We start from the raw sequence: 25,635 nt of genomic DNA, 5'->3' as shown, positions 1-25,635 counted from the left end.
AGTCCATCGGCTGGAATCCATCTCATTATGACCCATCATAGGCTAAGTCTTTAAAATAATAGAGACAACCTGAACGCAGGCACTGACTAAAACCAGTCTCCCGCCATACAGTTCATGTTGTATCATCAAAATGGGGTGTGGGGCTCAGCTGTGCAATGAGCGGAGTCACTGTACTTCAGTAAGCACACTGTGCTGTATTAAAGCACAGTTATTTCTCCGCTGCTACAAGGAGGTTCAAAACGGAATAATCCAATGGTTAAAAGGGATGAATAGATTGGCTGAGGTGTCAACATATCAATTCGGCAAATGACATTTAAAACAACAGGCATTATACATGGCATTTAGCTATCCACTAACGGCACGGAGCTTTGAAACCAGGAAGAGAAGTCAGTGCTAGGAGCTTGGGTTTAACACTTAAAAGCAGGTACACATTTGGAAGTCAGCTTTACATCTGCAGTGTCTGAACTTCTGCTGTGTGAGATACCTGGGACACCTGTGGGCTGGGTGCTAGCACACACACTCTCTGCCCTGTGTCTCTTGCCTGCCTTCTCCACCCCACCACCTCTTTCCTCTCCTGCACTGCCACCTCCACCCTCATGGACCCTCTTGCTCAATTCTAGCTTGCCTCTCACTGGAGCAATGCCAGAAAGCAATTCCAGAGCTGTCTTCCCATGCAGCCACCACTTCCCTTTCCCCTTTTCTAGCAGAGAGTGGCTTGCAGCAGTCATTTGTGGCTACAATGACAGCTTAACCAGAGACATAAGTCACATCAAATAAAATTGCACCAAGAATTTCCTGTAATGCTGACGGTCCCTGTTCTGTTACAGGCTAATCTCACCCTACAGATCTCCCAAATACCGCATCAATTACAGGACCCTGCTTCAAGATGCTGTAAAGCCCCAACTAGGGGATGAAGAAGAACAGAATACCTTAAAAGACAAAATTTCACACCAGGCAAATCAATTATGAAAAATGATATATCAGTTACTGTGGCAACAAGTTCACCTGAAAGTGAAGCTCAAGTAGATGTATAATGTAACGGGAGCCCTTGGCAGCAGCAACTTAAAAGACAACCTCACCTATCTGTCCGACAGGGCCTTCTGCTCCCCAGTTCCTGCAGGAATTCCCCTCATCATTCATACAGCCTCCAAGAACAGAACAGCAGCTAGCCTCATGTAAGAATAAACCCTTTCAAAGCTCCTTTTCTCCAGGATAGCTTTTAAAGCAGAAAATGCTTCCATGTCCAGACGTAATTCTCTCTCAGCACAAAGGTGGTGATGCTCTCTGGACATTGTGCTGCCTTCCCGGCAGGTGCAATTATTTCACACAGGTGGAGCAAAGATCTGCAGTGTCAGGTGGGCACAGTATTGTAGGAGCAACTGTTTGCAGACTCTCCACAGAACATTGCAGATACCCCTCTTACCTCCCACATCTACATCCTTACACAGTAAACTGCAGCTCTGCTTTCTATTCCCTATTACTGTCAAGGAATAAGCAAACCATCTGAGCTGTCTGACTGGCTAAACCTCTTGCTCGCAGTCCTCTCTAAAACACTCCCTGGCATGTATTCCGATACTGAATAATCTCTATAAATCATATTTGCACATGTCAAGATTGTACTCTAATTGTCTTGTTATCAGCAACACCATGGAGACGGATTTCAGATATCAGAACTGACCCCCTAAGTACAATTTCTCACTCATTCTCCATCTAATTATGAACCTTATTGATTCAATTCAGTTACAGTTTGAAACCCTCCATTTCTTGCTGTAGCATCCATTACTGGCAATGGGAACTCCTCACTTATCTCCCCACTGAGCTCTGCGTGCTGAAATCCAAATAGTCACTGACAAATCCCACTTCTCTGGTCCTGAGTACTGCAAAACCATAGACTGTAGCAGGCCAAGTTGGTACGATTTGCTTTATTCCCCTTGCCCATGTTTCATCTGCACCACTCACAGACGCATTAATCTTGTTATAAAACACAACATGAAATTCATGTGGTTTTATTACGAAAAGTGGTTGTTTTCGAAGGCCAGTTGGGAGCCCTGTATTTCTACATGTTCCTTAATTTGCTTCTGTGGTTCACTACAAAATTATTATGAAGTTGAGCATGTTTTTATCCTCAGGTAAATGGTAACATGACTTGCAATAAAACTTAATTGCCATCAATTACTCTGGCAATACTTTGGAGTTCCTCCCCTTGAAACACTAGAAAAGACCGTTCACTGCAACATTAGTACAAGTTAATCTCAAATTCTAAACCTGTTTCCTTCTTACTCCAATATTCATTTAACAATGAGAAATCAGTCAGCTGTTTCATACATTTAGAGCAGAACATTTAAACAAGAATATTGCTTCACAAATGCTAAACTGGAAACTGCTGTTGGAGCAATAAAGGAGCAGGCAATTCTGTTACTGACGAGCCCCACTTACAGAAAAAAAATCAGTCTGTGTAATTCAAATACATTTCACAGTTGAGAGATCGCCACGTTATATTTCTAAGCAGAGCAATATAGGAAAGAGACTTAAAAACGTTTTTCGCTTCTTTAGATTGTCTCAGTATTTGAAAGACCATGGATTTATGACAAAAAGAAAAATATAATGCAGTTGTCTTGAGTTTCTTTTTTCTTCTTAACCTGACTGAATGAGATTAGGCAAAAGAAAGGAATGCTTCAAGCACAGGGTCTTTGTTACACTCACCTGTTGCCAAACACCGCACTCAGCTCATCCAAAACATTGTTGAGCTTCACCTGGAGCTCTTTGAGATGGTCACTGGCTTCTGCATCCAACTGTGGGTGAAAGAAGAGGACTTAGCTTGAACCCAGAGGACAGTCTGCTGTCCTTTACAGTGCTGCTCTTCTCTGTTGAGGCTACTCTCTACAAGCAGGTAAACTAACACCACTGGACTCTGCCAGCTAGGAAGCTCTCCTCCACTGCCTGCTGCTGTTACAGACGCTGTGAAATCATCGTTTGCCTGAACAGCAGCAAGTGGTTTCTCCAGCCTTCAAAACCCTTCGACACCCTTCCTGGTATTTGCAAGGTTGAGAAAGAAAGTGAATGTCAACTCCCTGTGGCCAACAGAGAAAGCAGGCTGAAAAACCATCAAGCACTGTGCATTACCTTGAATTCACAGGTCATTTCACCCCCTTGAAGTCTAGAAGGAGAGAGGGCTTTTCAGACTGTATGTGTGTTTGTGCATTTTGCCATGCATGGCCTTGAAGGCTGCTGTTTCACCTTCCACCCTGCTGTCAAGTATTCAAAGTGAAGACTGACCTGGCCACTGCTCTCAGAAAAGCTGGACACCAGCTATTTTGAAAATCTGGATGCAGTATCACGGCAGGATCTGCTGTGTGCTGATCATTTTTGAAAAGCATCGTCTCAGTTATTGGTATTGAGCACAAGTAGCTCTACTCTCACATGGAGCCAAACAGCTTTCTATACACAGCTCTTCAGAGAAGACTTCAGAAAACAAACAAGAGAAGCGCCCCAAGCACTACGCAGACACTGCTGACACCTTGGCACATGCTGTAAGAAAGTGTTTACCCAAAGCCACATGTTTTTACATTCAGCAGTGCCCTGTATTCCAGCTGTAGTCATCCCTCCAGCCTTGAAAGAGCCGCTCCTGAGCAACCTACCTGTGTGTGTGTACATAACAACACAGGATATGGACCTGTCGGAGCGGGTCCAGAGGAGGCCACAGAAATGATCAGAGGGCTGCAACACCTCTGCTGGGAGGACAGGCTGAGTGAGTTGGGGTTGTTCGGCGTGGAGAACTCTCCAGGGAAACTTATTGCAGCCTTTCTATACTTAAAGGTGGGGACAGCCTTTTTAGCAGGACCTATTATGGCAGGACAAGAGGTGACGGCTTTAAATTACAAGAGGGGAGACTAGACACAAGGAAGAAATTTTTTACCATGAGGGTGATGAGGCACTGGAACAGGTTGTCCAGAGAGGTGGTAGATGCCCCATCCCTGGAAAAATGCCAGGTCAGGTTGGTTCTTGAGGCTCCGAGCAACCTGGTCTCTCCCAGATTACAGCAGGGAGGGGTGGACAAGATGACCTCTGAAGGTCCCTCCCAACCCAAAGCATTTTATGATTCTATGCTGAAATATTTGGGATCATTTGCTCTGAAAAAGTAACTTGTAAAACAGATTTCACTTTGTATGCAGGCAGGCAAGCTGCTTGTAAAACAAAAACCTTTCAGGAATGTTTGCATTTGGCATTCAGAGCTTCAGCCCTTACCTCTAAGGCAGAGCATCTATTTACAAACGTAATGAGCCAGACACCAGTGCAGTGGTTAAGAATCAGTTTAGATTTTTATGGTATATCCATGCATGCAGCTATTCAGGATTTGAGCATGACAGGAGTCCTCACTCCTATATTCAGTGATGAAGCCCTCTTCATACTCCTCAATCTATCAGAGAAAGCCAAGCCTTAGGGGATTTGGGATCCGATCTGTTCTTTTTCCTATTGTAAGGTGGCACGGAAAACTGATTCTGTTAGGTATTTCAGCCTGTGCTAATGAAACTTCTGGATCAGAATTTAAAAAAAAACACAAGCAATAATGATTACTTAAGCCTTATAACTTCAGGCATTGCTAGCTCCGATTATTTTTCCTTTATTAAAGTGAATTTGTATTCCTATTAACTTTATAACTGCCTTGCTCTATGAATGCAGAAGGAAGCTAATGCCATGTCAGTCAGCAGTCATTCTACCCAAGCTAGAATTCTAGCCAAGGTAACAAAACAAGAACAGCATCTGTTGGTGGTAGTTTGTCCTGCCCCTAAATTAATCCTTTCCTTCTCCTACTGTGTAAAAAAGGCAATGAGTCACAAGCTGTCTGGCTTGCTATCTACAATTAATGGCACAGAACTGTCCTCTGATTTTGGCCATTTCTGGTAGATTTGAGGCAGGACCAGCTCATGATTCATCAAAACATTTCAAGTATCTGCTTTCCCAGTCAAAAAAAAAAAAAAAAGGAGAGCCAGAAGTATTCGGCATAAGACACCTATTCCTCACTATTCCGTTTCTTTTTAAGCTTCCATACGCATGTGTCTACAGGATGTTTGAGGTTAGGATCAACAGTTCACTGTCCTGGTTAATGAATCATGCAGTTAAGGCCTTCTTTTACTGTGAGGTGACATGGGGCTCTTTCCAACTACCTCTAGGGTTCTCCTTGCTACTGTACTTGTTGACTGCAAACTGACCTTCTCAGGAGAAGAGAGGCTGATTGCCTGTCCTGAACTACAAGAAGAGACAGCTGCAGCAACGCTTTATCAAGGGGATGAGCTCCATCATCTGCGGCAAGGAACTTACTCTCCACCAGAACATCAGCTCACAGTGCAACAGGCAATACAACTACCCATATTTAACCTTGAGGTGCCCAGCTTCACACTCTGGGAGCCAAACACTGGTGGTAAGCATTCTGGTTCAGTATCCATCAAGTCCTCTGTCATCTAGAAAGGCTGTCATGTTCTGAGCAACTGCTACTATGAAAGGAGAAGGCCACATAATACATTACTGATTGTTAATGCTTAGGTATTGGCATGCTTTGGCTTGAAATTTCAGGTAATTACCTGAGCGTGATTTAAGTCCCTTAGGAAGGTGCCAGTAGGTGTGTACTACTGTTTCACACATACGAACTACACTTCAGTTACAGAGTCCCTGTAGCATGTGGCGTAACTGGAGACTATTCTTTGCCAATATGGCAAAGCACTGATAACTGCTAAGATGAAACAGCCTATGTTTTGCCGTTGCTGCTCAGCCAACAAATTCTAAGCACATCAGCTATCACTGATAGCAGGAAAGGGTATTTGGACTAAATGATAGATCTGGCTAGTAAAGCCGAAAGCAGCATTAGGCAGTTGGGTCACGGCTATATGTCACGTCCAGACCATTTCTGTCTGGAGGCTGGAGCTCAGCAGGCTTATGATCTCCATTCTGTGGGTGTATCAGAGATGATTCAGAGGAAGAAAGCTGATGAAAAGTTCTTTGTGCAAAACACGGGACAGTACCCACAGCAAGGTGGCTTCTGATCTCTGAGCACGCGCTCCAGTTCCAGATGGCTGGCACAGCCATAGTTCCATCTTTGAGACTAAATATGAGATACGGAAGACTGAAGTGCATGCAAAGAGGGCAGAGATAATCTTTTATTTACGTTTCAGGGAAGAAAACAGAGCCCTGTTAATTTCCTGCAAAGATCTGAGACTTGGTACTTCAGAGAACCCAGGACTTAAGTCTCATCCAAGCACATTCAGGTCTGGAACATCAAGTTCTCTGCTAATCTGAATAATGGCATTTACATCATAGCGCCACGAACTTCAGTTTAGGTTGATCTTCTCCTCTCACGGATGAAATGGAACCCATGAGTCTAAGAATTTGCTGTGATGGGCTTCCAAGAGATGCCATTAGTTCTTCTTTGGTTTCTACATACACAGATGAAGCAAGAGTGACCCAGAATTGGAAGGTTTCTCTGTAGCTGGAGAAACCTAGCTCTTGCCTTCTAGAAGGTTGAAGATGTCAATTCACATCTTAAAGCAAGAGAACATGTAGAATTATCAAGTCTGATCTGACATAACAACAGCTAGAGAAATTTGCCCTGCTTCCTACTTGAGCTTTATGCAAGTTAGGGAGTTCACACGGCTCCAGATTCAAGTTCCTGATTTTTGCTCTGTGCCCCTCCAACTGTCCCTGGGAGCTCCTCCCCTGCAGAGGTGACTATGAGGCAGGGAGCTCAATAGATCCAACCTCCCTTTAGGGACTTGCTTACGTTGAGTTTTCATGCATCTTCCCACTTTCCTACAGGACTAAAGAGTAAGAAACCTGGTGTGCTGAATTCAAACAACAGCTGCCAACTTCTAAAACACTAGAATGGCCTTAGCTGTAGCATGTGATGATAGAGGAGCAATCTGTAGGTACTGCAAATCCTTTGAGAATATTCCTATCAAGTCTTGGCTGTTTCTAAGGTGTCCTGCAATTTGTTATTTGGGTGGCTAACTTAGAATTTAAAATGCAGACTAACCCTGGCTGAGCATTAAGTGGAGAGTTTTCTGAAGCATTAATTGCACAGATTAGCTTGAAGGCATGAAAATTGTATGACAACAATCTGCTGCTGCTCAGCAGGTAATTTTTGGGTTCCCTAGGCAGTGCTTGTCTCTGATACCTCACATGATTGAATTTGGAAAAAAAGAAAGGTGCAGAAACGGTTTAAAGTAGGCTTCCACAGCAGGCTCTGACAGTGACCAATTCAGAACGGTACCTTTTAATTTCAGTGCCGTGGGGTCTTAGCTCATGAAAAGGTAAGCAAAACAGTGGACTGCAGAAAGCCATCTCTCTCAGGCAAAATGAGAAAGGCTTATCTTGGTATCAGGGACAGCGCGCAGAGCAGGCTGGGGTCTGCATGAAAACTGCAGAAGTGGGTAGAAAATGCAGGTCACATCAGGTTTCATTAGACAATATATGAATAATTAAATAAATGAGGCCAAGTTCAGGCAAACACCAGCAGTGAATCTGTACAGCCCACTGTAGCACAGAGCTAAATCACAACCGTCATTCTGTGGGTGTATTTGAGATGATTCAGAGGAATCGAGGGTTTCAAAAGGTATTCACGCATCCACTTTCTGTCCAGGACTCACCCCCTGATTCCACTGTTCATTATGTTTTTAATGCTACCTGCCACTTCATAAACCGTCTTTGCTGCCTTTCCAAAACATGCTTCAGGAATGTCTGAAAATGCTACTGAGCCACAGAGAAGCTGTTTTGATCCTGTGAGATCAACACAGCTCAGAGAGGAAATAAAAGTATTAATTATAAATCCTAAAAATCATTTAAGATACTTCTTTCTGTGTGTGCATATATATGTATAAACGCCTTGAGTTCTCAAGCAAAGACCCAAGAGAATCCCTCTAATACTGAGCTCTCTAAAGCTCTGCTGCTGTCCTTATTGCATGATCTGTGAATATTAGCAGTCAGAAACAATGTCAACACATTAAACCCAGAGATCCAGGGTGGTTTTTGCCCTGTTTTGTGCCTTATGAGCACTATAGTTGGAAAAAGAATAAAAGAAGTGGGGGCAAAGGTACCATTCCTCATTCGGGGGAGAAAAAAAAAGGTGAAGAAAGGCACTGTATCAAGGAGCTCCATCTCAAGAAATAGTAGTGGGCAAGCATTTGTGTTCCTTGTTACACTGCAGGGTGACTACAGGTGAGCCCTGTCTCTTCATTTCCCTTGCTGCAGTGTGAGAGTAAGTGATACGGATTTCTGTGGAAGCATGGTTTGGACCCTCTGTCAAAGAGCACTGTGCAGCAGCAGTATTTCAAAGCCTTCCAGAGCTGTGTAGTGCTACATCTAGAGCTGTGGATGGATGTGTGAAACTGAAGCAGATGAAGCCACGTTAACTGAACACAATACCGAAGTTCTGGTTTCATATATGATAAATCACACATACCTGCAACAGAAACAATGGAATATTTGGTACCTAGTTCTCAACAACACCTCTGAGAATACAAAAGGCGAGCTGTTCAAGACAACCAGGACACACCACTATGCTACTTTCTTACTCCCCCAAGGAAGCAGTTCCTTTTCGGGTAGAGCAGTCAGGACAATGCTTACTTTTGTGCATGCTACTGTGTGATGTATAGATGAATATAAATCAAATCTGACACAGAAGGAACTGCCCTTCCTGAAGGAGAGGATAATACCCACAGACACGTTTCCAGCAGCATGTTTGTCTACATGTTTGATTTTCAAAGCTGTTGTCTCACCAACTGTTACTCACTAGTCTGGTAAAATCTGCATCAGAAAAAGGACTACTCAAACGAGGACAAGATCTTGTTTGCTCTAGCAAAACAGAGGACCTGGCAGGTTTCAAGTCAAGAAGCAAAGTACTACATAGTCACCAACAGGGAAACCCCTGGGGACAGCAAATAATGCAGGCACCTAACACAACATGATGTATTTCTCATGATCAGCGGCAGATTAATGAAGTGGACAAGCAGCATTTGAAAAGAAAAAAATTCACTTCCGAAAAACAGCTTCCTAGCATGTTTGTCACGTTTCTTCCTGTGTGTTTTATTGCCTGCAGTCTGGATTTCTCTTCCCCTCTTTTTTTCTTTTGATTTCACAATGCAGGGTAAATAGTGTATTTATTACTTCTGTTCTACCTTACTTACATCTCCAGATGAAGATTTTAAAGTGAAGAATGGAGAGAATAGGTCTAGCCTAGGAAAAGTAGCCTACAGACTTTATAAATACTTTCCCCCCACCCTCTATTTAACACAGTATCAAGTACATATTCAGTTTGAAATATAGGGAAACGCTACTTAAGGGCCACCACTGTGGAAAACAGCAGCAAATTGATTCCTGAAATGAAATTAAGTGTACATGGATTAAAAAATTATAAACCACTTCACAAATATTTTATCACAAGTTTTTTTTTTTCCTGAAGAAAAGGTACCACCACTAATACAGCTGGGAGCACATAATGCTAATTCTGATGTAGGACTCAGAAATTGGGATTGTTGAGATCACATGCAAAAGAATCACAGCAGTTTTCTCTGCTTCATGGAGTAAATCTATTTGTTGAGATTTTTGTCACTTCATAGAATTCTGCCACTGAGCACAAGAAAGATTTGAAATAGCAATACAGGCAAAAACTGAGCTACCCATCAGCAAAGCTGACTTTCCTTTTGGCATACAGGTCATAGCACAGGCTCTACCACAAACACAACCAAAGAAAAAGCACTTAGGCTTTGAAAGTAATTTTTTCCTAACATCAGCATCAGCAGCCTTTTCTTCATCTTCCTGAATCTTGAAAAGCAATGAAAAAAGAAGAGGAAAAAAAAAGACACACAGATTATATCAGAACAGAAAGAGCAATCTGGGTGAGGAAAACATTATTTCTATAGAAACGGTCATTTCAGAAGAAACAGACACATCTCAGTATCGAACAAAGAGTGACTACAGAACTCTTATTTGCATTTCTCAATATATTAGATATTGGACATTTAGTACCAAAGGTACTGTCCCACATTTATGTGCCACATCAACTGATTCAATGTCAACAATTCTCAGACCTATCTGTCTGTCTTCAGAGTCGTGAAACCACCATCCATTCCCACATCCAGCCCACATGAGCACCATATGTAACCTTTTCTCTCCTCCGTGCTTCTCTGTGCTTCAAAACATTTGCTCCTACATCTTGTAACAAGTTTAGTTGAAAAGTCTTCAGGCAAGACTGTCCCCTTACATGCTGTAGGTCTTCAAGAATCAGTACGATGCAAATAACCCCGTAGCAGCGCAGTAGGAATAAATAATACTCCGTCTCCTAGTGCTCTTACCTCTTTTCCACCCATCGCTTCAAACATCTTCTCTAGCTGTACCCTCAGTTGTTGGATGTTATTCATCAGGATGCAGGGCTGAAGGGACAAAAGCAGGTGCCTGTTACTACTCAGGATGCCAAAACATTTTCACCAGTGGTACAGCCTGTGCCTCAACACCTTCCCTAGTACCACCAGACCTGAGATTCAAACAGGAGGTAGGTTGTGCACAGATTTCAGCACTCAAATATGAAAAAGAAAAGTCACTTTTTCTCCAGCGTGGGAGAGGGAGCGGGCATGGCCGGTTCCAGAAACACCAGATCAGAAAATCCGTGGTGCTGTAATTTACTCCTCAGCTTTATCACAAACAGAATGAGCTGACAAGAAAGCAGAGTCAAGACAAGGCCCAACTCTCTGCAGCTTCCGTCATGCCCTCCACGTGTCACCTTCAGCCTCTTAATGCTGCCTTATACTATAGTGAATGGTGTATATGCCAGATCAGAAGAGGAACTGCTAGTGACAGCTGCGTTCAGAGACACATTTGGGTCCTGCCAGACCAAGCTTGAGAGCAACGGTCAAGAGCAGCCTGAGCAGCAGACTCTTCCCTCTGCAGTTGTATCCCTGGTACACATGTGGGAGATAGCAAAACCAGCATGGGACAGACCCAGGACTCAAAAATAACATCCTGTATTATTTAATACACAGAATTTTACTGAATTCAGGATTAATCAGCAACATAAATAGATGGAGACAAGAGTAAACCAAGAGTACTGCCAAGTACCAGACCTACAAGAGCAATCTGTGCCCATTTTTTATTTATTTTTCAATCTCCTCTGTGACGCACACCTCAGACAGGCAGTGTGGAGGTTAATTTCAAGGGGACCTGACAGCCTCCAAGCTCTGCAGATCATGTTCAGGACCCAGTTTTATTTTATGGCCAAGCCAGAACTCAAACTGCAAAAGCATACGAATAGTGATAAAGACAATACCAAAAATATTTACACCATCGCCACAGGTAGGTGCAACGTGAGAAACTTGGTTTTATTAGGACAGTTATGTGATTCCTTAGGACCGGAAAGAAGCTCAGCACTACTCACCAGTTTCTCCTTAGAACAGTAGGACTGGAAGCTCTTGGAGAGGATGTCAGCATACTGCATCAGCACCTTCCCAATAGTCTGTGAAGACAAGAAGCGAGTATTGTTACTTGTCCTCTATCACTGCAGCAGAACTCGAGGAAATAAAACAAAAAATACATCATACTGGTTTGCATCCTACTAAGGGAAGATATACAGTTTGATATTGAGGGTATTACCTTAGCAAACCTCCTATTATAATGAGCAACAATAACAGGGTCTGGGCACTCCAGCTTCTTAATGATCTCAAAGCTTTGATTGAGCTGGGTGAAGACGTCCACCACTGAGCAAGAGAACAGAGCATGCTCGGATGTTTGCTGGAACTAAAACAGAAGTACAAAGAGTCATTCTCAAATGGAAAGACCTGAAATACACCCATTTCATGTGTGCCTCCATCATCTGCTGTACTGGAGGCAGGGCAACATTACCAAAACCTACATGGCTCTCAGAAATAGTCAAAAGCTCCACAAAAGGCCCAGAGGAACTAAACAGACAATTCTGTTTGGGTTTTAAGTTTACTGTACTTCACCACCTATGACATGACAAGCACCAAGGAAATGTAGCATGATGCTGAGACCCTTAATGCAATGCACGGCTTGCCTGTCATTTAATAAGGAGGGGAGAGTAAAGAGCTTTTTTTTTAAGATTTTCTTAAAATGTAGACATTAAAGAGAACGCTTACACTAATATCACAGAGCACCAACAGTCACTGAACAAATGGGAAGGCTCTTTCTCTCCACTGGGATGCTCAGAAAATTAAGAATAAGATTGCTCTGTCAGTGGACTAAGGTCATATTCTCACTGCATGACTAAGTACATGCAAAGTGCCTTACATTTCAGTTACCTCTCACAAACACAGAGAGATGAGAGAGCACCAAGCCACTGGTTCATAGATTAACAGCAGGAGAACAGAACAGACATAAATGAATTATATGCATCTTGCTATTAAACGGCTCTCTGTGACCTGGAGAGGAAAGTTCTAAAATAAATGAGTTTCCCAGTTATTTAGAAAGCAAAAAGGTCTGCATCCTCCGTTTGCATGGCAGATGAATTTACAGTGGTGGTGTTTGGCTCTGGGCACTGAGGATGTAGCACCAAGTCCTGCACCCAGAGTGACCTACATACCCCATCTTTTTTATCTCTCTCCAGAGCACCATGCAGGAATTCTAAGGAAACATCTTCGTTTTCATCCAGCCACTGCATCACAAACTGCTCAAACCACCTGCAGGAGGGACAGGAAGGACAGCAAGTTACCACAAGAAAGGGAGCACCCCAAACAGACTGACAGCAATGCTGTTTCAGCAAGCTTGCGAAAGCTTTTCACAAAGGGAGGAAAAGAGTGCCTGTTTCCCAGGGCCTTTCAACCACTTTATCTGCAGATACAGACTATTTCTGGAGTGCCAGGAGGGAGAATCAAGGTTGAAAGTTTTCTCCGCTTTAAAACTGTTCTCTGTCCCCCAAGCCTTCTAGAACACCCTCCTGTTTCTATGTGATGCTGATCTCACTGTGAAGATGCTTGAGTAAGATTAACTTCTGGTGACAGCACAGCGTATCTGCTAGGGCTTGCAGGAAGCTGACCAGCCCTGTGAGCAGCTCTTCATTATTTTCTTTTAAAGAAGCACAAACATAGTTCACATTAAGTGCTGGACTAATGAGCAGCCTTAGCGCATGTTCAAGTCCACAAAACAGACAGGTCTTAGAAGTGTGACAGCAAAGTCTGACTCTGTTCCTTCTTCTCCCTTAGGAGGACTAGTTAAATGGAGGTGCAGAATCCAAGAAGCTGCTGAAGCAGCCACTGCTGTATCTCAGGGAGATGCCTTACACGAGGAGGTGTCTCGTGCTACCTCCCACCCTGAGCAAGGCTTCTGCACAACCGCACCTCAGCCAAATAGACAAGGTGAGAAGCAGCTTCAGCGACAGGATCTTACAGCTGGTCATCCCTCAGTTCTCTGTTCTGTTGGACATACTCACAGAGTACAAAAAGGGGGTGGGGGGTGGGTGTCTGTGTTTAAGTAACAACATAGCACTTACAGCTTCATTTAAATGTCTGTCTAGGATTTGTGGTGTACAAGTGCCAACATGCCGCAGCTGAAGCAAATCTTAATTTCAAATATTACTAAACAGCATTCACAAACAAGGGAGAAAAGTGCCCATGTGTGATTTAGTCCACACAAAAGATTATCACACGAGCTTCACAGAGTACAGCCTCCTCTAAACAGGCAGCTGTGTTCATAGAGATTGTGCTAATTATGGGCTGAGTTTGCAAAGAACATGAAAGCATGTGCCAGACATGAGAGGGAGATCAAGAGCAAATTCACAGACAGACATACTAGATAGCCTTAAATACTCTCTGCACTTTGAAATATAAAGCACATCAATGCTAATATTGGAAATTGCAACTGACACGGTGTTAAATGCCAACAGCAACCTGTCTATACAGCTGTATTTAATATAGTCAGAACAGTGGAACACTGACACAGACATATGGACTTCCTGCATTCTGGAAAAATTTCTGAACAGCACTTCAGGCTCCTAAAAGTCAATATATTTTGGAGTCTGCTGCAAGTTTCTCCAGCTTTCACCATTTTGTTTTAAACTGCAATAGCATATTCTAAAGCAACGGCTCAATCCTTAGAAGAGAACTCAGCAGTCTACAAGGAAGAAACTACACATCTTCCACTTGTTTCACAGTTCCGAGGCTGCAAGCTGCTGACTGCTCCACATGTCACAGGTCCATGTACAGGGAGGATCACCTGCTTGTGCCGGAAGCCACAATTTTCACTCTGAGATTGCACCACACCATTGCAGTACTCGCTGTTGAGAACAGTCATTGGCCATTTTTATGGCTACCATATGTTGAAATACATAACGAAGTGCGTAGGTATTTTACTGCCTTACAAAACTGTCTAAACAAAGGTGGCAAGGGAAAAAGTACTGCTGAGTGGCTGGTGGTGGTGTGTTTGCTTCCCCTTCCATAAAAAAAAGCATTACCTCCAGAAAGAAGTTTAATATGAATGTTTAAGTGCAAAGTGAATCACTTAGGTCAGGTCGGGAAGTCTGTAACTACGTCTGCAAAGTCAGCCTTAACTTGGTTCTTTATTGGCCGGCAGGAAATCACAAAAGTTATAAATCATCTATAAATACTTCCAGTTCCTGGGTACATTCAGGACCAAAATGTGCCTTGAGCTGTAACAAATCTAGAGTTATCTTAGGCAAAATACCCTTTACAGTGTTTTACTATCAGGTCTTGGGCTGCTGAACTATGAAGGCAACATATCCAAAATGATATTCAAAATTATCTAGCTCAGAAACTAATAAAAATAATCTGATTTCATGCAGAAATAGCTTCAAAATGTTGTTATATTGGAAATATCTTCTTCCTCTTCTCCTTCAATTATTGATCACGAAGCAAACACCATAATGACTCACGCACCAGCACACAAGGCAGGGGCTGATAATGATGCTTCAGAGACATTCTGTGCTTGCAGGGGTCAGCACAGCCTGACTTGAGATAGCACAGCCAACCTCTCAAAATGAGGTTTGCACAGAATACGCTTCAGTCCTGCCTGCCTGGAAAGGGAGCAGTGCTTTGTGACTAAATGAAAGCTTACCTCTTTGGTTGCACAACAGTAACGGAACACAAAAGGCTGCAATTTTCAGCTTGGCCATGAGCCTGGCTCCTGCGGTCTCAGACTTTACAGGTGAATTAATCTTGTTCATTTGCTGTGATGGTGCATGTGGGTACCCAAAGAACATCTTGTGGGCTTTGGCAAGCACAGAGGCAAGAAGGCAGGCAGGGTGTCAAAGAGTAAAGGAATAAATACTATGTTTGATGAAGTGAGCCAGAAGAATAAGACAGGGTTTCAAAGGAAGGAATGCCTTTCCCCACCAGAGACAAGGTAGTCTCCAATACAGCTACAATACTAGCTGCATGTTAATGCCAGTTTTAAAACAAAACCTGGAACACTTATTGACACATCTGAAAAAATAGGGCTTTTCCCAAACTGACACTTCGCAGCTTTTAGCTGGCAGCTAAAAAGTAAAGAGAGGAAGTTCTGAAGATCCACATCCAGCTATGTTGCTACTTCAGTTTCAGAAATTGCTTCTGACTTTCAGAAAATAAGGGGAGCATAAGAACTTCAGCTTCTTTTTTTCAGAGTTTTCACTGTACTCATATCTGAGGGCTATCAGAAACATAGTTTCTCACACTTTCGACACAAAATGTGAGTTTGTGGATAGCCTCTTTTCTGTCGAGTAGACAGAAAACTCAGCTGTTCCCTTGAGAGCAGCAATTTACTTTCATCTAAAGAGTCTACTGATGTGCAAACCTGATGCGCAGACTCCTTTGTTTACGAAAGCTTCAAGACTAAAAACACTCGTGATGAAGCAAATCAAAGGACAAGAGCACATTGCTGGAATTGACACCAAGGGGATATTTTGTGACAGGTGAGGGTTGTGGTTGAAACGAACATCACCTGTGTCTGACAGTGTGGCTATTGTACTAAAATACAGAGTGAAGTAACAAAGGCAGCAGCTGCGTATGTACACGAGCATGGAAGCTCTACCACAAAGGCCAACAGAGCAGAACAGCCTGCAAGAGACTGCAGAATAAAACTGAGCATCATTATACTGATTACACAGGAGAAAGAGAGAGATTAAGAACATCTGATGGCTTGCCTGAGACTGCACTGACTTGGAGGCAAAGAGAACAGGGCTTCTGAGACTGTCACTCCAGCACCCTACTCACTGAGTTAATGCCTCTCGCTGACCTGATTTGTTAAGCAAGGCCCAGAGCCCAAGCAGAGCAACCACAAATTGCCTCAAGCCTTATTAGTATGCAGCTAGCACCAGGCTTGAGAGGCTGCAAGCACCACAGGATGGGAAGAGAATTCCAAACACCAAAATGGAAAGACAGTCCAAGGCGGATGGTTTTCCAAGAGGTGCAAGAGCAAAGTGCTGTGTTTAGACAGCAGTGGGCAATCATATACAGGGTGGGAAGAACACCTAGGTGGGATGCTCTGTTGAGGGAGCCTGGCTCGTGGCTCACTGGAAGCATCTAGTGACCAATATCCCTGAAGTAAAAAATCCACAAAGCTGCAATCAACCCACCGTGTGAGAGCAGCAGCGAAGCCCACAAGGCAAGGTCTAGATGAAACATCAGCATTTAAGTCTGGTCATTGTACATCCAGACAAAAAAAATCTGGAAATAGGCAAGTAAACCTCACTTACAAGGAAATCTGGGAACAAACGTGAACCAGCAGAAGACTGGAATGGGACATGAGAAAAGCATTTTACTCCTGTAAAACAGGAACAATTTGTTCTCCATGCCCAGGCTGGTAAGACAGGATATAACAAGCTCAAACCAAAGCAAAAAAGACTTGCAGGGGGGAAAAGGGGAGTGTGTTAAATCCCCAAATCTCAATGGAGGGGTAATAGTGAAGCACAGGGGAAAAAGCTGCTTGAAGGAGATGTGTAGCAACCATCACTGCAAGCCTCTGAAAACCAGTTTAACACTGGTCAAACAATGCACCTGCTCTTGGTGTAGCCAAATGTGGAACAAACTCTAGCTACAGATTGCTCAGAAAACTTTTTGGTCTCATAAACTTTCCTCAGGTCTAAAATCAACTAAGAAAATAATTTTTTAAAGTTAAATAAAAGTTGTTTAGAGCTGAAGAGCAACAGCTATTAGATACTGTTTCCAACCAAACCACCTGCTCTTACCAAAAAAAAGAAAACATCACCTTTACTTACATATCCTGCTCTGTGTATACATATGCATACATGCATACATGCATACACGCACACACATGCATACACGCTCACATACAGACAGTGCACAGAGATACAGCTGTATCTATTAACACAAAAATGTTGTTAGTATGAGCATATACCCAGAAGTCTGCTGTTCAAGAACTGACCAAAGCTCACGCTGCAGGCACAAAATGGCTTTAAGACTGTCCTTGTCATTGATAAAACTTCTGAGATCTTGGGAGACGCTGTACAATAAGGGATTGAATTGTGTCAGGGACAGTGGCACAGAACATTAAAGGGGACAAACATGCAGGTAAACACAGAAAATCTGAAGGCAGCAGAATCATGAAGGCAGCCACAGGAGAACCGAATGACTGCCCTCAAGGTAACACAAGGAGGCAGATAGTGGGGATTTACTACAGGAGACATTACACACTCACGCTGGATATTCAGGCACTTTTCCCTTGAAGGCAGGCAGGTCACGAACGTATTCATTGTACAGCCACTTCACTTTGAAGTGTAAATTCATATAGTCTGCACTTTTACACAGTCTGTGCTTCTCATGCTCTGTAAGGAGGGGAAAAAAAAAGCAGTTAGGTCTGAATTTACCACTATCACTTCATCAGGCACAGGAGGGTCTCATCAAGCATGTCTGCAGCATGCAATAGTTTCGAGGATGAAGCAACTACAGAGCCACAAAATCTTCACAAGACAGGATTCTGGCAGCAGGCAGGGCTCCTGGTGGTTGATTGCTGGCGCTCTGGAGTTAATTTCTGTAGCTCCAACTGATACTTCCATTTGTTAAAGACTTTTTAGTTGTCAAAGCAATAGAGCAATCTCTTACTGCCTTTCCATTTCACATATGACAGTCCAGATTTCATCTTTGCAGTAATCAAATCAAGGAGAGCGAATCTGTTCATTTTTGCATGTAAACAAAGGCAATACCAATATGTTACACTACACCCCCTAAGAGTAGAAAGCATCACGTTCTTTAGAGTTGACAATGTGAGTCACAATTAAGTTAAACAAGCTACACTGGAGCTGGAGTCTTCCCTGATCTCTACTTTGGAGAACTTCATGACACTTATCTTTCAGAAGTCTTTTTTGAATTGTCTTCCTGGGCACAGTCCACTGAAGCAACCCATAGATATCTACCTGCTGCTGAGCCTCTTCCTCCTGCCAGGTTTTGTTATGGATTTGTACCCAGGCTATGAACGGACAATGCAGCTCCTCCCTATACAGAGCACACACTTCCACAACTGTTCCCACACGCTTATGCTAAAGCACTCGTCATACTCAGACCTACATTTCTGCAGAGGTCATCTCCCTAGACCACTGCTTCCCTTTCTCTCTCTCACGAGATAGGTATGCTCCATGTCTTCACTCTCAAAGTCTACATCCACACCACCGTCTTTCAGCAGTTGACTCCCACCTCTGATCAGCCCATAACCCCTGGTTTTAAACTACTTGTTAAGTTCTCCCAAAAGTCTCTCAATGCTTTCTCCCAAGCTATTCCTCATGTGCTTACACACGCAGCTCCTTGCACTGCACTAATTTTCTTCAAAATCCTCCTTCAAAAGAGCAAAATTATTTCTTTTTTCATGGACACAGCAGGCAACTTTTGTCTGCACTGCAACCCTGGATTATCACAGCTAACCAGTTCTGCACCACCACTCACTAGTGCCGCCTGTCTGTACCCATCTCTTTCTTCTGCCAAACTTCAATAGCATGAATACACTTTGTGCCCAGCTTCTTTGTTCACTCTAGTACCACAGCAAGCTGTCAGTCCACAACTACAGCGTGAGGCACAAGGTGTGAGGCTCGTCTCTCTGTTTTGGCTTAGACTTAGGGGCTTTTTCCCCCAAATTTGACTTTAGACTTATCTTCTTACATTTTATGTGGTTACCTCATTATTGATGTAACTTCCCAAGGGCATCACTGCTGACATGTACGCGGGATCCAACTGTGTTAAAAAGTAGAAGTCTTTCTCTTACTTTGAATGGCTTTAATCTAGAAACTTTGGGACAACTATCCAGTAACTGGGTAGATATATGCACACGCAAGCAATATATGCTACAGATACTCATCAGCAGATGATACATCTTAATGACATAAAATGGCCCCCGTTTTCTAATCAGTTACCTGACAGACAAACTTATCTTAACGTACCTTCATCTATTTTCACGTAAATGCGAATTCTTGCAACTGTTTCAAAACATTAAGAAACTTACACATCTCTCTTGAAGCTTCAACAACATGCACAAGAAGAAAGGCCAAATAAATTATGAATTATCCAACCGAAAACACAACAAACCAAAGAACTTCTCATGCATAATTATTCCATAAGCCTTGTCAACTCCCAAGCAGTGGAGTGCTCCAGTTGTTTGCAAGTCTCTGTTACAGTGTAATACAGATTTCCTTTAACTCACGTGTAGCAGAGCCACATGGATATATAAAAAAGAAACTCCAAGTTTTGTTTGAAAGAAATTAAAACGCTCGATATCTGAGACACATACACCCCAGGAATGGACAAACTGCTTTACATGCTACTCCTTCACATGACCTATGATCCATTACTCTCCACAGTGAATTTGCTTGTACTCGAGCCAAGAAAAGTCCATTCTTGTTTTACATTAATACATCTAGTATCTTTCTTGAGCACTAAGAAAGTATGAGTATACTCAAGAGTCTGAACTCCTGACCTTCCTCAAGAACACCTGCAGAAGGAAATGCAAAGTGCTCTCAGCAGACCTAAATCTGGAAACAAACACAGCAACAACCACGCCTGCTTAGCTCCCCATGAGAGTGAGGAAATCAATGGACAATTATAACTTCATTAACTCCGATACATGCTGCCACCCAGGTGCTGTTCCTGCATGGGAAAAGTGCTGTTCCTGAAGGGGAAAGGTCTGACTTGGAGGGGAAAAGAACTCAGACGGATTTATTTCCTCAAAATTAAGCAGTGCACTAAAAGCAAGTAACTCAAGCCTTTTCCTATGTTTTACGACATTTAAAACACAATAAGTTGCAGAGGAGGAAAATGCAAAGTAGCCATAGAAGCATAAGCCCAAGGACTGCTACTAGGACAACCTAGCCATCTAAGCAGTGAAGGAGAGCTTGACACCAAGAGGATAAAACTACAGGAAATTAAAAGAGAGAAGGAGAGGTCTTACCACCATAAAAGAAAACTTTACGTATGCGAAAGAAAGGTGGGGCTTGTGACAGAGAAAAGACAAAAGTGAACTATAACGGCTCAAACGTGCTGGAGGACAAAGAAAGCCAACAATGCCCCCAAAACCCCTCAACCCCAACAGCTTGTATCATCTGTCTTCCCCCCTTCAGTAGACCCTGCATGGTTTTGATCATCTGCTCTCTTTGTAAAGGGAAGTGTTTAAGACTTGAAGAGTTGAAGTGTTCGTCACTTGAAGGTGACATGGAAACACAGCAGCCAAAGGTAAACTTTGAAAACCCACTTTAGAAAAAATGAAGAGCATGGGAGCCATCAGGCTTAGCACATTTCTGTTCTGCTTTATAACCTGCTGGCATTTAAAGAGCTTAGCAGCAGCAACGGTGGAAGAGAGCACAGATACTTTGCAGCAACTGCTGTGTTTTATCCTGAAAGGACTGCAGAGTTCTGTAAGTCTCTCACATTTCCTCAGTGGATTTCATCTGCAAACAGCCTCCTCCGGAAAGGAGCTTTTAGGGTCATCAAGGACATATTATTAAGGCATTAATAGGGAACTGCTTCCTAGCACACTCTCTAGTGTCATGTCCACTTCCGTTTTTCAGACAGAGAACAAGACTTTCACCACATCCTTAATCCGTGGATTTTTTTCTTGGTTGTCAGCCTACTTTCCATGGGTAACTTTCCAGCACAATGCTGAATTTCTGCAAAGAAACTCTAATAGGTACTGAGGCTGTGGAAGTGTTAACACTTTAGACAGCTGGCATCTGCATGTGCATCTGATCCCCCTTCCCCTTACTAGAAGTGAGAATGTGGCAGAAGGATTTATTTCAATCCTGTCCGCCAAGTCTAGTCAAGTCTCTCTTCCTATCAGAGATGCTCCCAATTTGCGACTCTTCCAATGTGTCCTAAATAAGATGAGACGTTGTTGACAAGGATGACAATGATTTCTATTCTTTTAATGTCTTTCTAGTAAAGGAAGAGCAGAAGCCCCCTTTGCTTGGAGTGTTTGTGCTTCCTGAGTCACACAGGTTTCACAGAGGACAGTAAGAAATCTAATGACTCCAGTTACCAGTGGGCTCACGAGGATGCTGCCCAGCTGCTGGTCAGAGTCCCAGAGGTGGAACTAATTGTATGACTTGGAAAAATCCTCCTCTATGCTACAGCGACCCCAAGGTAGCGTGATCTTGGGCATGTCTGAGCCACACAACATGTCTATCCAATATGTTTTACTCTTGGTTTGTTGGGGAACAAGGGACACTTCTCAACGCCTCATCCTGTACTGCTTCACCAGCAAGGAGAGAAGGGATGGGTCTGCTGTTTACGGTGCCCTGCAGTGACAGCTTTGGGATAGAGAAAAAAACAAAACAAGTGGGGTAGGTCCTGGAGCTTCTGCTATGTCTCAGAAGCTGAGCCTCCTTAGGGGAGACGGGGGCATAAGATAGGTTTGTAAAGCACTTGCCTTCCAGCAGTCAAACACACTGCTGCCACGACTATTGCTACCAGTTGCTGAAGATATTTTAAACAGAGTAATAGGTGTTTCATTTTCATCACTTGAACATTCCCCACATTAGCAATCTAACTCTGCAGAAGGTGCCCAAAAGACACAGGCTGCAGCTTCTGCAGGCTGGCAAGACTGCTGGGTCTGAAGCCCTCAAGTACTGTATTCTAGGTATAAATTAGGATTTTAATTTAAACAGGCTGCACTGCGCACATAGGGGTAAGCTCCAGCTGGGAGATGCACGGCTAGCTGCCACCCATGGGAAAGAAGAAAACAACTCTCACAGCTAGGCACTGCTCTCCAGCTCAGAGAAGCCACCTCCCACCTAAGTCTCCCAACTCTTCCACCCTGTGTGTTGGAGAGCAATATATAAGTACCAGGCTAGAAGGAGGGAGGGGGCAGTTCCACACAGCCAGGCCCATATTCTTTCTACACCAAAGCTACTGCATGGCCTTCAAGCTAGAAGAAAGTGGAGAGTGAGAGGACCAGAGATCCTCAAACCTCACCCCAGCCAGGAGGGAAGGAATAGAGCCACACATGACCTGGAGTATTGACCTCACCATTCTTCATCCGTCCTTATTTACATCTTAATGCCTGGGACTCCACAAAGGGGCTATTGCTCGGATCTACTCAGTGTATCAGGTCCCACCAAAAAAACAACTGCCGTGACTACTCAAAACAGAAGTCTCCTTAGAGCACTTACCCACCATTTCTGCAGTAGCAGTACCGTCTTCCAAGTCTTCTTTGCAGATTTGCTTATCACTGGCATAAAACTAGAGGGCACTAAGGCCAGTATTATCAACTACATCCAAAGTGCTAAAACTACAGGTACCAGATGAAAGTCTTTGTCAAATTACAACTATAAGCTCTACCGAGGAGCATGAACTTACCACTTGGTGAGGTGAATGTGCTCATGTTATCCAGAACTTAGGGACAGAACATAAGGGAAAACACCACGAAGAAAGTTAGAAACAAGCGTTATACTCTGGCTCCATGTGCACATGTCTCCACAAAATACATTTTGTTGCAGAGAGCTCCTGATGTATACAGATCTTGGAGGACACCAGAAAGATACCCCAGGATTACTCAACAAACTGGCAAGGGCAGTTAACTACACTCTTGGTGTAGTTGAACTGGTAGAGAAAGTAGCAACTCAAACTGAGAAATGACAGAGCCAAAAGCTGCAGACAGCAAACCTAATCATCATCCTTCACAATACTTAATCTGTTTCCTTTAATCCTTTCCCCATCCCCCCTTTAAAAAAAAATGGCAGCAAGCTAACCCAACTATCTGTATTTAAAATACACGTCATAAGGCCTTGTAACTGAATTACCATGGAGCTTGTTCTAAAGGTGATTTTCATAAGTTTCTGGAAAGCAGTGAGGAATCATGCTTGTCTCTAACAGAATTCAGCACCCTGAATATATATTTGGAAGAGACAAGCACCAACACAGATTCTGTCATTGTTCAATCTACCTGCAGGACTTGCACAGGGAGAGTACAAATACATGCGCTGTGCAGTTTTTCAGCTTTCATTCAAAATGCAATCCCTTCCCTGTCCATCAGCTGCCTTTGTGTCAACTTCTCTCACCCAGGAATACTTAGAAGAGGGATGCACTTTCGGCAAGTATTTGCTACGCACTGATGAACTTGTGGGTGGAAACATCATGCCAATCCTGTCTTTAGAAGCTCACAAGTGACCAGAAGGATGTCAGCAAAAGTTAAAACAAGCCTGGACTCACCAGGGAGGACAGAATCAAAGGGTACATAGTATGAAATATGAACAGAGAAAACCTGGGAGGCAGAGTTAACCCAGGCACTGGCAATCAGACAGAGCCATTTACAAGAGAAAAAAAAGTCAGAGAAAGTCAAGTCCCCTGTGACAGTCAAATTCACACACACAACCAGTAACCTTTCTGCAGCTGCATTTTTGATTCAACAGGCAAAAGCAATCTTAGGAAAGTCAGTGGCTAGGTCTGGAAAGAGCCAGTTCTGATAGCTGCTGATATGGCACTTTCAAAATGTAGAAGATCAAACTGTATTATAAATTCCTGAGGGTGAGTGCACAGGGGTAAATAAGGACAAAATGGAAAGGGGAGCCAAAATGGTTTGCAGGAACAAACAGTTTCTAGGGAAAGTGAACATGGAGTTATCACAGTTGCCTTATTTCTAATGCATGAGCAAATAGTGTCAATCATTATAAAAGAGACTCTTCAACATAGTCAGAAGGTCTTAGTCCTCTCCTTTCCCAGTGTCTGTTCTTACATCAACATGACTTCACAAGACAAGGGCACTGTGGGGTACAAGCATATATAAAAAGTTCCTAACACAGAAGTAAGAACATTTCAGTCAGACCTGCTGAATTCAAGCCTAGAGCTGACAAAAGCTGTGCCCCTGCAGCACCATCTCTACCCCTGTTGTGCTGACAGAGATCAGGAAATAGATGGCGTCAATCTTCTTCTCCTACAAAGCAACCCCACAGACTGTTCCCGAAGAAAAAAATGCAGGAAACTCTCTTATTGGCAGCAGGTTTTTTGTAGCAGTCTGAAGTAAGAGTTTAATAGGCCATCACTCCTATAAGTGAGGTTGTATCAAACTGGGGACAAATGGATTAAGCATAATTTTGTGAGTGACGAAAAGCAATAACTTGACTTGGTTTTGGAATAAGAATACAGCTGGCATGCCACTGGCAGTTCTTTTTTACCACAGTATCACCTCACAAATTATCATAAAGCCTGACCTTGCAAAATACCAGGGAAAAAAAACCTGCTACTGCAGCTTCAGACCCCGTGGGAGCTGGATGCTCTCTGAACCTTGTAAGAAGATGATTACATTGTGTAAAAGAATTTCTAGAAATAAAAACAAATTCAGAAACTGTAATCGACCATCAGAAGAGTACTGCAAGTAGCAGAATTCCTTTCTGGGAGTTTGCTGGGGTCTGCATGCCTAAGTCATTCTCAGAAACAGTAAAATTTCTCCTTTACCAGAAGTCTGGTGGAATTATGCAAAAATTAATTCAAAATTAAGATGTCTGCAGCAGGTTTTGTTCTAACAGCACTTTTCTGCCAACAGCTTAGGCTATGTACACTGTATTATCCAGGCAGCTACAGCATGGCACAAATCAAGAGTCCATCTACTTCTCCAGCAATTTCACCATTGTACACTGCAGAATGAAGCTGCTGCTGATGTAAGCCATCATATCATCAGGCCAGAGTGAATTTCTGATTTCAAACCAGCTGGGATGACAATGAACAGCTTGCAACACAGGCTGATACACAGGTCTAGAGCTCATGCAGATCCCAGCCTCAGTTCTCGCTCATAAAGCAGCTGTCCACAAACCAACCATTAGAAAACCCTGCTCCGAATAGTGGTTAAGCCTCATTTACACCAAATGGATGGAGAACAGGAGACCAGCAACAAGTCAGCTGGTAGCAGTGAGGAATTCTCTTACCTTCCATGGCATACTTCATATCCTGGGCAAAAAGACTCCACATGACCTCCGCACTGATCTTCCCAACAGCAAGCTCCTGAGGAAACCTGAGGAGACATTTGGGAAAGGCTTTGGTGTGCATCAGAGAAAAGGGCTCTTCTTTATTCAGCTCTGAGCTAAACTACAAGCTGAAAAGCTTGACATTACAGATGCTTCCTTCACCCTAGATAAACGACCAGGTAATTGGAAATTGGAGATGATGGACTGGACTCTAGCGTAGATTAAATAACCTGAAAACAACACTGTTGTTGAGAGCG

General features: G+C 43.2%; 1 protein-coding gene across 1 annotated transcript in view; it reads right to left on the bottom strand.

Moving 5' to 3' along the window:
* LOC104489153 (protein unc-13 homolog B-like) overlaps positions 1 to 25,635 on the bottom strand; it is a gene marked incomplete at its 5' end in the record, with an annotated part of 52,349 nt that overhangs the window by 23,253 nt on the left and 3,461 nt on the right. Inside the window, 7 exons of the mRNA XM_010131284.1 lie at positions 2,704 to 2,792; positions 10,341 to 10,418; positions 11,417 to 11,494; positions 11,632 to 11,775; positions 12,578 to 12,674; positions 17,644 to 17,770; positions 25,340 to 25,425. Of these exons, the coding sequence (XP_010129586.1) occupies positions 2,704 to 2,792; positions 10,341 to 10,418; positions 11,417 to 11,494; positions 11,632 to 11,775; positions 12,578 to 12,674; positions 17,644 to 17,770; positions 25,340 to 25,425 (699 nt within the window). The remainder of the gene's footprint in view (positions 1 to 2,703; positions 2,793 to 10,340; positions 10,419 to 11,416; positions 11,495 to 11,631; positions 11,776 to 12,577; positions 12,675 to 17,643; positions 17,771 to 25,339; positions 25,426 to 25,635) is intronic.

This window comes from Buceros rhinoceros, unplaced genomic scaffold (genome assembly GCF_000710305.1).
Source record: "Buceros rhinoceros silvestris isolate BGI_N320 unplaced genomic scaffold, ASM71030v1 scaffold960, whole genome shotgun sequence".
Taxonomy (NCBI): domain Eukaryota; kingdom Metazoa; phylum Chordata; class Aves; order Bucerotiformes; family Bucerotidae; genus Buceros; species Buceros rhinoceros.
Note: the sequence above shows the minus strand (reverse complement) of the source record. Positions and strands in the feature narration are given on the sequence as shown.